At 33.2% G+C, this 14,849-nt stretch overlaps 1 protein-coding gene across 1 annotated transcript in view; it reads right to left on the reverse strand.

Annotated features, from left to right (window-relative positions):
- Nucleotides 1-1,398: 1,398 nt before the first annotated feature.
- CIP2A (cellular inhibitor of PP2A) overlaps nucleotides 1,399-14,849 on the reverse strand; it is a gene marked incomplete at its 5' end in the record, with an annotated part of 35,507 nt that continues 22,056 nt past the window's right edge. The window contains 8 exons of the mRNA XM_081068422.1: nucleotides 1,399-3,762; nucleotides 4,805-4,944; nucleotides 5,647-5,729; nucleotides 5,977-6,090; nucleotides 8,753-8,949; nucleotides 12,437-12,547; nucleotides 12,643-12,717; nucleotides 13,202-13,397. Coding sequence (XP_080924548.1) covers nucleotides 3,592-3,762; nucleotides 4,805-4,944; nucleotides 5,647-5,729; nucleotides 5,977-6,090; nucleotides 8,753-8,949; nucleotides 12,437-12,547; nucleotides 12,643-12,717; nucleotides 13,202-13,397 — 1,087 coding nt within the window. The 3' untranslated portion in view covers nucleotides 1,399-3,591. The remainder of the gene's footprint in view (nucleotides 3,763-4,804; nucleotides 4,945-5,646; nucleotides 5,730-5,976; nucleotides 6,091-8,752; nucleotides 8,950-12,436; nucleotides 12,548-12,642; nucleotides 12,718-13,201; nucleotides 13,398-14,849) is intronic.

Consider the following 14,849-nt stretch of genomic DNA (forward strand, 5'->3'; position numbering starts at 1 on the left):
AAAAAAGTACATATTCTATTAATTACAAAACTGTAAATACTATATTTTAATTTGGGCAATGCTGTAATAAATGCTACAATTTAGAATGCTATTCACAGTGTATCATAATATTACCAAAATGTTTAATTTTCTCCCATTAAAAAGAAAATAATCATTTGGCAACCATGAGATTAATAACTGATTCAAGCAAGAATTAGCAATGAATACTAAAACTAGTGGGTGAGAGTTGAAACAGGTTATTTGCAGTATCTCCCCACAAGTTACTTATTTCCAAAGGGAAAAATAGTAATGTTGCATTGAAGACACTGTGTATTGTTGGTGTGTATAGTTTCCTGCAAATAGGTAAATACGATGTTGTGAACCAGGGTATTTGCATATACTTATTTAAGCAAAAATTATAACATTGTCTTGGAGGTTAGCAATGTATATAAATATATGTGGCAACTATAGCATAAAGGATGAGGAGAAGATAAATGGATGGACATAATTGCAAGATTTCTACATTTTATATTAAGTAGTACATTATTAACTCCCAGTGGACTGTGAAAGTTAAGGACTTGCCAAAATAGATACAAAAAAAAAAGACCCAACTATATATTTTCTACAAGTTCATGCAATTTATATATAAAGACACAAGTTAAAAGTAAATTGACAGAAAAAGATATACCAGGCAAACAGAAAACATAAAGGCTGGAGTGGCTATAGTAATATCAACACAAAGATTATCAAAGATAGAGACGTACTTCTTAATGATAAAAGGGTCAATTAGACAGAAAGAGATAAAGTCCAATAGCAAAGTTCCAACTGTTTTTATAAATAAGGCTTGTATTGGAAAGGCTAGAAAAGCTTGTGTTGTCATACTGGACAGCCATGCCCATTTATGTACGAATTGTCTATGGCTGCTTTCATGTTATGATGGCAGAGCTGAGTAGCTGTTTGAAAGACCGTACATCTCACAAAGCCTAAAATATTTATTACCCAGATCTTTACAGAAAATGCTTACGACTCTCGCAAAGGAATTAAGTTACAAACATGACGGGTTTGGTTCAATAGTAGGTAAGTCAAAAAGAAAGTTTTACACATAATGCATAGCTATTTAAAAAGAGAAAAGTAATCAAATTAAAATAAGGTTATGAGTTTTAGGGAATATACCTTGATTCGAGGTACCTGTAACATATGTGAATGAGCTTTAAGTAGAAGTTGAAATTCAAACATACTTGCATTTAACTAACAGTCCTAAGTCAAGACAGAATTTCATTGTATCCTTAACATATCTTTTTCAACATATAATAAAAATAAAAGGGCACTAATCTCACAATTTCCCTCAAAAAAGGTATTAAGTTTTAATGATTTTTTTTTAATGGGCAGTTTAGAATAATTTCCAATTAGCCAAATTTTAAGAGAAGTCTATATTTTATATTTGTTCAAGTGGGAAATGTAAAAGGAATTGTGTTAATTAACGTACACTTTACTATAAATTTTTCACAGTAAAATTTTTAGAGAATTTAAACAATTCTAATATAATGATGCATTTATTTCATTTTGTTTTACGCTTTGGAAATGGGCATACACACACACACACACACACACACACACACAGAAATCATTTTTAAACTTCTGACTATGGTGGTGGTTCAAGTTTGCTTAAAATAGATTTTTTTTTTTTTTAAAAAGAAAGAATACATACTTTAAAAAAAAAAAAAAATCTGGGGTTTACAGAACCAAAAAGCAAAAAGAAAAAAAAAAAAGTACCCAACACACTAAGGTTAAGAAAAACAGTAGGAATAAAATGAAAGATGCTATAAAAAAAGAAACAACAGCGATAGTGAAGGATGATGATTGGTACTTACCTTTAAAACTGAAGTACAGCTCTCCTCATTAGACAGAACAGATAAGGAACAACAGGTTAAAACTGTCGTATCAATAAAAGGCTGTGAAAAAATGTATGCAGTCTCTGCCCATGTAGATTTTTAAGAATAGGCAAATTGAGTGGTTTAAATAAATGCACATTTGCAAGAATGGTCTAGATCTGCACTGTCCAGTGGGATGGCAATTAAAATTAATTAAAATTAAATTAACAATTCAATTCTTCGGGGGCAGTAGCCACATTTTATGTGCTCAGTAGCCACATGCGGCTAAAGGCTATGATATTAAACAGTGTAAAGAACATTTCCATCATCACAAAAAGCTCTGTTAGGCAGCCTTGGCCCAGGCTCAGTATCTTGAGAGTGTCTGAATTTATAAAGGTATTTTGATTTTCCCTAGAGCTTTTGGTGAATTTGTTTTACAGATCTTTTTTTTTTTAATTTACAGAGCCTTTTGTTCTTCAGTCTTATATAACCATTTAAAGTTTTTTCATATTAAATTGAAAAATGCCTGCAGTTTTACAAAATAAATAGAATGTACTCCTTATGGAACAAACAGCAATTTAAAATGTGCTACTTTGCACAATGCTCTTTTTAAAAATCTACATAACTGAACAAAACGCATATATATAGCTATTATAGTTGGTATTACTTAACGTAATCAGTGAATTACAAAAATATATTTATGTTTAATTTCTAAACATAAATTCAGATATACTATAGTTGAAAGATAGAAGAAAATCCTAAGTTCACCTAAGTCAAATGGAACTATAAATACCAAAGAAAACACCAAGTAAAATTAATGTGTAATAGTATAACTATAAATCAACCAAAATATTGATATAAAAACTCTTCTTAAACACTACTTAGAACATTTGATTCAAATGAAGAGTACTGAAAAATTCCCATGTAATAAAGAGATACATGAATATTTAACCTATACTTTAAAATTAAATGGCCCAATTAAAAATTATTTAAATGAAAGACAATACATTAAATGAAATTCAAATCAGAATTAACAACAGATAAATGTCTGAATATGTAGCAAGGATAGAACCCAAGTTATCCTTATGGAAATAAGAAATTCATAATTGACGGAAATGATATGGGCAGGCCAACGTGTACCATTTTAAAAACAGTAAAACTGAAGCTAGTTTTTTATGTGACAAATAACAGTCATTTAACACATCAGCTATATTCTAATTTTTATACATTATTTCTTTTATATTCATTGAATTTTTATCAAATTTAGAACTTATACCATATGTCTTACTGCATTATAAATTCAGTAATAAAATTATTTTAAATTCACTGATATTTTCTTTTGTGGTACTTTAGAGAAAAACTTCTCTGGCAATATCATGACTTGCCTCTTTTTACTTATTGCATTTTCAATTTATTAATCTTTAAGATTGATTGTTACCAAAAAGTTTGATTTTTAAAATCTAAATGACAATAAACAATCAGAAGAGAGGGGTAAGCAACTAAGGAAAAGCAAAAACTTTAGAAAAAACAATAATGGAGGTTAAAAATATTCTAATAGAAGAACCAAAAAACTTTAAGCAATAAAAGCCAGAAACAGGAAGTAAAACTTCACGACCAAATAAAAACATGTATCAAATCAGGTTCTTTACTAAATTAATAATTAGATAATAATTCACTATTCTTTTGGAGTAACAAATTACCTTCCCTACACCACCTCCCTCAAAAGATAAATACATAATGTCTATATACTGAGATTCACAGTTTCTGGATTTATTTTTCCACCACTTAAACTGTGGATCATTGCTATCATATGAGAGTGTTTGTTCAACTCCTCTTGCTGAAGTTTCACCAGGGATTCTTTCTCTTCCAATCGACCTTCTAATTGAGCCTTCTGAACCTCTAGGGAGGAAGCCTAAGAAATTTGGGGGTGGGGGGGGGGAGAAGAAAACAAACAACTTAGCATGTTTTTTCTTCACAGATATTTTAAGATATCCTTAGATTTTATTTGTAAGACAACCATTTCAAAAGGCATTACAAATATGTATTATATTTTAGTTAGCTAAATTATATAAGTTTAAGATGAGTAATCATTAAACAGTACAATATAAATTGGGAAGACATGTTCGATTTGTCTTTTTAAGTCAATGCTAGCAAGCTGAAGTTTTGCAGAAAATACAAGTACTACATATTGCCATTTAGAATTACTATTAAGATAACCACATTAAAGCAGAACCAAGAAACCTGTAAATGTGGCATGGAATTTGATGTCTCTACCATCACTTATGCTCTGTAGTTGTTCACTTAATCTTGGTCTGTTCTCATCTTCCTGGTAGTATATGGGCCAGAAAGCACTATTCACAGCTACCACACTCAAGCAACCACGATAGTGTAAAAAGAGCAATGGACCTAGCTAGATTCAGTATATGCTAAATCTACTGTTCCACTTAGCTATGTGACTGTCCTTGATCAAGCAACACAACCCAGTTTCATTTGTAGGTTGAAAGTAATACTTATATATTAATATATGTTAAAGTGAGAAGAATTAAGAACAATTTTTTGAAGAGCCTTTTGAAAATTATAAAGTTCTGAATAAATGTGAATTACTACTACTACTACCATCCCTGTAAGTAGAGAGAGACAACTATATACCTAGTACATACAGCTACTTGTATGTGACATCAAGAACTGGAAACCTTTTCTGTATCTTTCACTCACTTAAAAGCAATAAGTGTGGGCACACAGTATATATATTAATTAAACGTTTCTTGATTTTAGTAAATACAGATTTTCATATTGTGAGAGAGTCCTCATACAATCGTCAAACCACTTTGAGATCCCAATATCTTCTAAACAAAATTACTAAAGAAACAGAACATTAATTTATCCAAATTCACCTTTTTCACAAAATAAGACTTTTTCATTTAACTGCAAATGAGAACTCAACAGAATCTTACCTTAATACTCAATTCTTTTCTTATCTGTTCTGTTCTGGTTAATTCTTTTCTAAGGATATCAATGGTTTCTTCCTTATCTTCCCTTTCTTTCTGTAAGACTTTTATCTTTTCTTCTTGTACTTTTGTTTTCTGCTGCAAGTCTTAAAACAAACACACCAGTAGTCAGCTATATGCTTAGAGATCCTGAAAAGCATTAGTAGCTCTTATGTCAGAAGAGCAAAAGAAAGACAACAAGGAATACAAACAAATATCTTGCTGAAAATAAAAGTTTTACAGTATTTGATGAGTAAAAAACACCATGAAACTCTTCCCCTATTCCAGTATTCTATAGAAACAGCCAAATCTCCATGTCTTTCTCTCTTCCTCTGTTCCAAATATACTACATAGTAATGAGGTGAAAGACAAGCCTCAGAGCTTAAGGGTTAGAAGAAAAGGAGAGAGAAAACTATTAACAATTATATAGGTAGATGATGTCTGTGCTCTAAGGCAAGTTGAGTTAGAACAAAAATGTTTTTGTGGATCATTTCGGAGCTACTATCATAAAGAAGTTAGTAACTAAAAGTTACCTAGCACTGCCACCTGCTGTTATGTTCCTTTAAAACGTTTTATTTGAAAAAGGGCAATAAATAGATAAAAAAGCAATCATTTCCTGTAACTCCCAGTTTTTAAAATCAGTCTAACTAAATTGCAATGTGAAATGCTATGGCAAGAAAAGAGAGCTGCTTACAATGTGACTCAAGGTTTTAAACTAATGAAAAAACAAAATAAAAACCACTCATGCTTTGATTTTCTTACAACACAACGTATGTTAAAATATAAATAATAAATAAGAAGCTACTTACTTGCTAGTTTATATTCTCTGTCTACTAGTTGGTTGTGTATTTCTTTTCTCTGTTCTTCTCGCTCTATTAATTGGGCAACAGTTCTGCAGTTAAAAAAAAAATAGAAGGAAACATCAGTGAGTCATATCATTTCTTTTTCTCTTCAGCAAGTTTTTTAAGAGAAAATTCGTAAGAACAGTAATAACTCTTAAATTCTGCCAAAATGTTTTGTGTCTAAAATACGTAAAAATTCTATTAATTTTATCTGTAAAAAAACAATGTTCTTATAAAGGAAATTGTTTTGTTTCAGAAAATGCCAAAATAATTAGAATAAAGAACTAGAGATTTTACTTTTCATTTTGTTGCTTGAGTGACTCATTCAACTTTTTCACTGTCTCAATTTGTTTATTCAAAGAATCACATGTGATCTGTAAATCTTTATTCTTCTTTTCAGTAGTTTCATTCCTGAAAAGACAAGGAGATGAGTTGATATATTTATGGAGGAAAACAAATGAGGTAGAAAAGAAACACAGTGTTTTCTTTACTCTTTCTTCTAATCAAATTGCATCTCCTGCAGGTAAGAGAAGGAATGTTATGAACAAGCAGAACACAAATAGATTAACTCTAAAAGACAGTAAGGACGTGTTTTGGCTGACTGTGGTGATAACAATTGCTATGAAATGGAAATCTGTGGGGCACTAACCTCCTATTTACGGATATAGAGCTTTATTTTACAGATTACACTGCATTACATTATTTGCTGTAAAATACATACAGCTATCTTCTAGTTAGGTCTAGAAACTGAAACAACTTCTATAAAAGTCTGTCATCATTAGCCTCTTGGGCATAATATATGTCTAATTAAAATTATCAAATTAATGAATAAAGTAGTTGAGGATTCTAAATTTCTCTTGCCTCTTTAAAGCACTGCATCTAATAGTCATGCTTATTTTACTTGCAAAGAGAACAAAGAAAGATCCTTTCTAAAGTGATCCTTTGACATCCAACTATCTTAAGTGTGAAAAGTTTTTTTTTAAATAGAGCTAGGACAGCCATTCCAGAGGAACTGCCTTGCATTTCTTACTCCTGAAACCTCCGGAATGCGTGAATCGGGCAAAATAACATTTGGACTGGACACAGCAACACTGTGTTTCAAACAACTGTTTGCAAAGCTAACAAGAAAGTAGGCAGCCTGACTACTGAACTGAAAATTAAAGACATTCTTTAGAATGTGCACCACCATGTAAATAGCTAAACAATAACTTAGTTTATTTGCATCTATAGAATTCCTTCCTTCTATTCATGTAATTATTTCCCTTCCCCTTCTCATAAATACCTTTTGCCTTACTCCCTAATTGGAACATCATTTGGGTTTCTGCCTGCATCAGTGCTTCCCAAAGAGCTATTCTTTGCGATCTCAAAGCTTATTGCCTTTCAATTCTTTCTGTTGTTGTGCTTGCCTTTCACTTTGGCATTATATTTTCAGGTCAACGTAAGCATAATGTGTCCTTTTCACTTCACTAACTTCTAAGACAAACAAACCAGCAGCTCTAGCCAAATGTAGCCAGAAGTATTTTCTCTGTTCCATACAGAGATTTTGAAATCTAAAACTTGAATTCCTTCAGACAGTCCCCAACATTACTGATGAGCTTTCCCAGTCGGCTTCATTTACTTGTTACCCACCGGGTCCCTCAAGGCAGGAGTTTTACTTCTTGGCTCTTTAATCACTACCTGGAACATCAGTAGGTCTTAGAAACTACGGACTTCTCTTCCAGTTAATTACTCTTTCTTACACCTTCACTTAACACTAATAGTTCCTTTTTCCAGGGCTGCCTCAAACAATCAGACTTTGGAAAAGGTTGTTGGATGGAGGATAATATCCAGTTTAGAAATCACCTTGATTAACACATTTTCTAGATGTTATTATACATTTTCCACCATTCATTTTTGTTGATGGGCAAATAAGCACATGGACCTCACAAAGTTAAGATTTTCTGTATCTCTATATTAACAGCACAGAACAGCAGAAATTTTTTCAAATCTTAACCAATTTGAAAATACAAATTAAAACAAGGAACTATTTCACCAGAGTGCTTTTGTTGTTTGGTAGAAAACACATAATTGTTCCTGATCTTTATAATTCACAGGTTTTAACACTGGCCTAAAAGATAATAAAAGTTTGACAAGGGAGGAAAAACAATCAATCTCATATTAGGTATAAATTGCCTTTTTGGAGGGAAACTGGACAATCTATCAAAAATTTAAAAGCACATGCCCTTTAACCCAGCAATTCACCTATAAGAATTTATCCTAGATATAGTCACACATATAAGTAAACTATATTCAGCACTAAGGAGAACTACTGGTTACAAATTTAAGAGATAAGTTAAACACTAATACCCAAATTTCCATGTTATTAGGCTGACTGATATGAAACTGTGACTATTCAACCATGTTTGAGCTGCAGAAATTGCCAATTCATATGGTTAAACTTCAAACAAATTGTAACAGCTAAGGTCATTCAACAATTATTTACAGAGTGCCTATATGTACTAAGCACTGCTCTAGGCCCTAGGAATCTGTCAGTGAACAAAACAGACGAAACTTGCCCCTGTGGCGCTACCATCCCAGATGATTGTTGACTACACGATAAATGAAAGCAGAGTCAACTGGTAGGAGATAAAGAGACTTGTATTCTGTTTCCAACGTTGATACTGAGTTTTAGTAAGTAACACTTCATTTCACTATGACGTAAGTTTCTGGCTAACTACTTATCTTATGGCATTATCAGAATTTACGGAGGTGCCAAAAACGTAACACATTTTAAGGAAGGAAAACTGTATTAAAATTGTAATAATATATACCGATAACAAAAGATGAATACTAGTCACATTTGACTTCTGCAATTACAAGGGATGCTCAAAGTGGTTACCATCAGTGTCCAGGCACTTCTGATTACGGCGAACTACTGCTTGAGCAACGTTGACCAAAGTGTCCACTTGTACACATTTTCTTGGTGCCCTCAATATGTATAAATACAAAAGGATTTTAGGGTCACAGAAAAGCAGTGCTGTATGATCACTCTAGATTCTAACCTTACAGAGAAACTTTTACTTTATTAATTTACCTTTGAAGAAGTTCCATGTAGGATTTTGTTAGTATTTCATGTTCTTCAGCCACAGACTCTAACTTCCTATTATGTTGAAAGAGATGCTCAATATCACTCTGGGCTCTTTCTGATTCAGTCTGCTGTGACTTTAGTAACACACTAAGCTCTTCATTTTTTCTCTCAACTTCTCTCAACATACCAGCAAGTGTCCGTGCCTAAAAGAAAATGGAATAGAGAACTTTTCCACTATCATTTATATAATAAGCTCAGTTTCTAGAATTTAAAAGATTTATCAAGTATCTAATAGGCTCGTATCTATTGGGTTATATTAAGATTTATTAGTCATAATATACTTATTATGTAACTACTCCTAATAAATCTGACAATATATTTTTATTGATTGTTCTGAAGAAACAATCTTGGTCAGACCGATTCATGGAAATGAACACAATTATAATAACATGAAGATGGCTCTACATATAATACTCAATTAAATAAAAAGGTATGATCCTTGGGGCTAGCCATCAATACTAAACCACGAAGTTTGCACATATCAGTTTTCCCATTTCAGGTAAGAATTAAGAGTAAGATCTTAACTATATCACAGATGCTTAAGTAACACTTAAAATTAAGTTAGTACAATCAGTAAATCTAGATTCAATATGAAAGTATTTCCGACATGAAATATTACAGAAGCAAGACAGTAACTAAAATAAAAAGTGGACTTCCCCGACTTTTGTCCCCCAAAATACTACTTATATTGAAATGCCAGATGAAATCTAAGCCCTTCTGTTTTTATGACAGAGTCTGTAAAGCAGTAATTTCCAATTTATAAAAAGTCTTCTCAATAATATGGATAAAACACTAAATTCTCCAATAAAATGTAAGACATATCCAATTGGCATAGACTATAAGAATGTGCTATGAGAAGGGAGAGAAAAAATGATTTTAATATCACTAATTTTATTTATTGGAATTTATGATAAATTCAATATACCATCAGTTAAGACAAGTGAATTCATGTTAAAATAAGGAAAAAAGGAAAAAATATGGTTATATTTATATCTTTTTAGAATACCTTTACTCTGAAGATTGAAAAGGTATTTTACTTGTCACTGATTTTAAAGCCTCTTTCAAAAGTCAAACAACTTTATTATAATTCATTACAAAGTTCTCACTCATGTGTACATTATGTACATATACATACATAGCACAGCACCATACTTTCTGAGCATGTACCATGTGAAAAGTCAAATACTGTGTTGGGGTGTGGAGATTCAGAAACAGACTCTGACTTCAAGGGTGGGGCTGGGGTCATACAAATTTTACACAGTCTGAGAAGTGCTATGTGGATGAAAAAGGGGTTCTGCAATAAATCTGACAAGTTCAGTGACAGAAAGTTACCTCACACGGTGACCTGATTATAAATTCTTAACTGGGCAGGTCCTGGTGGGTGGTTGGTTACACCCCAAGCATATAACTTCTTTAGTAAAAGGTTTATCTTTGCCTTAAGCAAGCTCTGTCCATTGTTCCTGTGCATGGAGGTTAACACATCTTTGAAATGCCAGATTAATGTTCTTTTTCAGACCTGTCTAGGCATAACCACCCAGAAAAGAGCACATAATGCTATTGACTATCCTGTACTTTGTTTTCTACCATCTTCATATAATCTCCCTTATGTTAAAGTTATGAAAGAAACCACAAATCTGTCATTCTCCAGAGCATTCTCCAGAGCATTTGAGATCTTGCTTCCTGGCATTGTTGCCAGTTTGGCTCAGATAAACTCTTCTAAAAATTATGTCCAGATTAGGTGTTTCTTATGTCGATAGTTATAAAGAGGTAAGCACAGGGAAGATATACAGAGGAAGAATCAACAAACAAACATGTGGGAAGGAGAAGGCCAGAGAATGCTTACTGAGAAATGAAAGTATTTAAATTAAAATCTGAAGGATTATTAAGAGTTAGAGAGGAAAAGGTGTTCCGGACATGGAAGAACAAGTGCAAGAACAGGGAAACATAAGAGTACGTCAAGCTTCAGAAACTGCAAAGTAATCTAATATGGTTGACTTCAGAGAATGTACAGAAATGCAGAGATGTGGCATGAAAAGTAGTTAGAATCCTCGTGTGCCAAGGAATTTAAATTATCTTCGGAGACACTGAAGAATGCTCTGCACAGAAGTGATAGGATCAGATTTCGGCCTCAGGGATCACTGTGGGAGTGGAAGAGAAGGTATCACTAAATACAAAAGAAAGATGACTTTGGCAGTATATAGTTGATGGCTGAGAAGAGGGCACCAGACTGAAGGTAGAAAGACTAATAAGAGGCTCTGCTGTGATTCATACAGAAAATGGAAAGGACTTGACCCGTAGCAAATAGTGGCAAGAACAGAGACAAGGCAGAAAAAAAGTAATGTTTAGGTAAAATCAACTGGACTTGGTGAGTGACTAATTGTAACTGTGTGATTTCCATGTTTGGAAAACTCTAAGAACAGTAGAGGGCATATACAAAAAAGAATAAATTTTTAAAAAGGGAGGGTGATGAATTCAGCGTTGGTTGAGTTTGAAGTATTTGCTATATATTTAAATGAAGCTATACAGGAAGCATTTAATGCTTAGAAAAAAGGACATGGGCTCACCATATAAAACTGAGGGCATTAACATTCTGGTAATGATTGCAACTGTGGACCACCTAAAAAGCGGAAAAGGATAAATACCCAGAAGTGGAATTGCTGGATCAAAATGCAGTTCTATTTTCAGTTTTTTGAGGAACCTCCATATTGTTTTCCACAGTGGCTGCACCAATTTACATTCCCATCAACAATGAATAAAAGTTCCCTTTTCTCCACATCCTTGCCAACACTTATTATTTGTTACCTTTCTGATAATAGCCATTCTGACAGGTGAGTTGGTATCTCATTGTGGTTTTGATTTGCATAACTTTGCAAGGTGACAGATGGTTACCAGACTTAGTGCGATTATCGATTATATCGTAAGGTATATAAATGTTGATTCACCATATTGTATACCTGAAAATAATATTGTATGCCAACTATACTTAAGTAAAAAAAAAGGGGTGGGGAATTTTGAACATAATGCTGGGAAATCCCAACATTTAAAAGTTGAATGGAGAAAAAAGAAGTCCATAAAGGATACAGGAAAACAAAAAAAACAAACAAACGAAACAAACAAAAAACAAACAAACTCATAGATACAGAAACAAATTAATGGTTGCTAGATGGGAGCGGGGTTAGAGGGATGGGTGAAAAGATGAAAGCGATTAAGAACTACAAACTGCCAGTGACAGAAAAAGGTCACAGGGATGTAAAGTACAACACAGGGAATATAGTCAATAATATTGTAATAAGTATTTATGGTATCAGATGGGAATTAGACTTAGCAGGGCGATCACTACGTAGGCATATAAATATCTAATCATTATGCTGTACACTTGAAACTATATAATACAGTATGTCAATTGTAATTGAAAAACAAATTTATAAAAATCTATCAGGGTAGAAAGAAAACAAGAAGATTATGGTGTAACCAAAATTAAAGGCAAGAGGCTTTCAAGATGGAGGGAGTCGTATTAAGTGCTGAGGATAATTTACTTCAATCAGAGCAAGAAAGATATAACTAACATTTTGTACATGTTTTACTTCATGTATTTTTCCACTAATCAGATGTAGTCTATATTGTACACACCTCGGTCTCCGCTTGAGTTCTTTGACAGCGATATTGAGCAATCAGTCTATCGGCCTGCGCAAGGGCTAGAGCTTTTGCTTCCAAGAGATCTTGTAGCCGGCTTTCTTTGGACTATTGAAAAAAAAATACCATGAAGCTTCTTCATTTACCAGAAAACATCTATGAAAGCTTAATGGTTACATACAGTTAAAAAAGCCTGTACTCACAGCTAATGTAGACAGTTTCAGCTCATATACATCCATTATGTCAGATATTCTCACATCGTTAATCTGATCCTTTACCTAGGTTTTAATACAACAAAGGCAAAAATCAGGAAATTTTAACACATGACAAAATTTTAAAAAAATGCCTATTATAAAATTAAATAATCAAAACTTGATGAGTACCAAGTGAAAATAAATAAACGCCTTAGCAGGCAGTTCACAAACATTTCACAAACCTAGCTACTGCAGAAGAAAATCTGGGTAAAATTTGGAATACTTGTGAGAATTTAAAATATATTTCTCAAGCTGAGGGTGTGGGGGAGGGTGGCCTGGCTGGAAGACTAGGGAAAGAATGATAGCTGTGTTAAAATATAGGAATTTTATGGTTGATGTTTTCTTACTTTATTCCCAAGCTTTCCAGAATATTGTTACATTAAAAGAAGGTTTCAACGATCAAATTTGCATCTAAAGTTATTGAAATAGATGTTATAATCAGGGCTGGTATTATGTTTATTAGTATGTACCGAGCAGAATCCCATTTTAGTGGTTCTTTATCACTTACCACCACTCCAGACTGAAGTTTCTCTATTAATTCTTCAATATTCAATCCAGGAACTCTATCTTTCAAAAGTGGAGGAGTTAAACATTTTACTGATGTTGGAAAACTGTGACTTAATGATTGCAAAGGCATTCTTCTGGGCATATGTTCTGTTTCCTGCTGTCTATAGGCATTGTTTGCTGCTATACTTTCTCCAAGTCTAGATGAGAATCAAAAAGAAATAATTACATAAAAATAGAACAAAAGGCACAGCTAGTACAAAATTAGGGAATCTTTTAGAATGGGTCTTTTGGGAAAAAGTCTTCAAATATTTTTGAAATAATCTTCGATTCTATGAAGTAGGATTTTGGGAAATACCCTCAATTTGCTAGAGAAAACTCTTTCCCACTTACAACCCTTTATAAAGACAACTCCACTTCTGGTTTGGAGGTACTGGAACTAATTTGTGAGTGTGGATTATTTGCAAAAATTAAGGAAAATGTTACTGGTAGCAATAAGAACATCCTTCTTACCATGCACAACATCAGCTGGCCTTTACCCATGTCCCTCACCCTTTCCCTCTCTCACTCAGTATGTTTTCACCAACCGACTTCCATTCTGCTCCTTACAGTTATCCTGTCTTATTCTTGTCTCAAGGCTTGTGTACAAGCTGTTCCTTTACCCTGAAGGCTTTTCCCACCAATCTGCATAGTCTTGGCTCCTTTTCATCATCAGGTCTCAGTTCAAATTCATTTCCTCAGAGAGGTCCCTCCACCCATAATAACGTACATATTATAACATATATTTCTTTGAACTTGTCTCCCAACTAGAATGTAAACCTCATGGCAGAAGGCACCCTGTCTAATTAACTGCAATATCCAAAATGCCTGGATGACAGCCTAGCACATAGGTAGGTGGCCCTCACCAGATGTTTGTTAAATGTTTAAATGAAATAAACACAAAATCTACTAAGCGTCCATCCAGCATATTTTACCTTATTAAACTGTCTTAAGATAATGTAAATGAAGGCATACATAGATACAAATGGACACCTGAGATAGTGTCCAAAGAGAAAATTATACAATACAAGTAAGACAGGCACCACCAAGACAGTAAAATGATGGGAAGGCCTCACATACAATGGCAGAAGATGAGATTTCCACTTTCAGTGAAGCTGAAGCTTTCCATTCTGAAGTGTGGAGGTTTTGTTTCATGTCAGATTACCACAGCAGAAGCAAACAGGCCACCATAAAATGAAGCAGCTTTACAGACCATTTCTATCTTGTGAGTTGAGACATTCCCTATTTGTCCATTTATTTCTTTAAAAATATGTATTATAAACTGAAGGGAATTTTGATTATGTGGTCTCTAGGTCTTGTTTCCAATAGTTCTTTATCTTTTAATTTATGACTACTTAAAATATTAATTCTGAAAAATGTGTTTCCTAAGTCAGTTAAATAGAAATGGCAGAGGTTACCAAACTTTCTTAAAGGACAAAGCAGTATTTTAGGCTTGAGGGTTATATAGTCTCTGTTACAACTTCTTAACCCAGATGTCATAGCCTGAATGTAGACACAGACAATACAGACAATATGACGATGAATGGATGTGGCCTTAGCCTAATAAAACTTGATTTATCAAAACAGGCTCCTTTCTGCTGGCTATAGTTTGC

Source organism: Rhinolophus hipposideros, assembly GCF_964194185.1.
Source record: "Rhinolophus hipposideros genome assembly, chromosome: 2".
NCBI lineage: Eukaryota > Metazoa > Chordata > Mammalia > Chiroptera > Rhinolophidae > Rhinolophus > Rhinolophus hipposideros.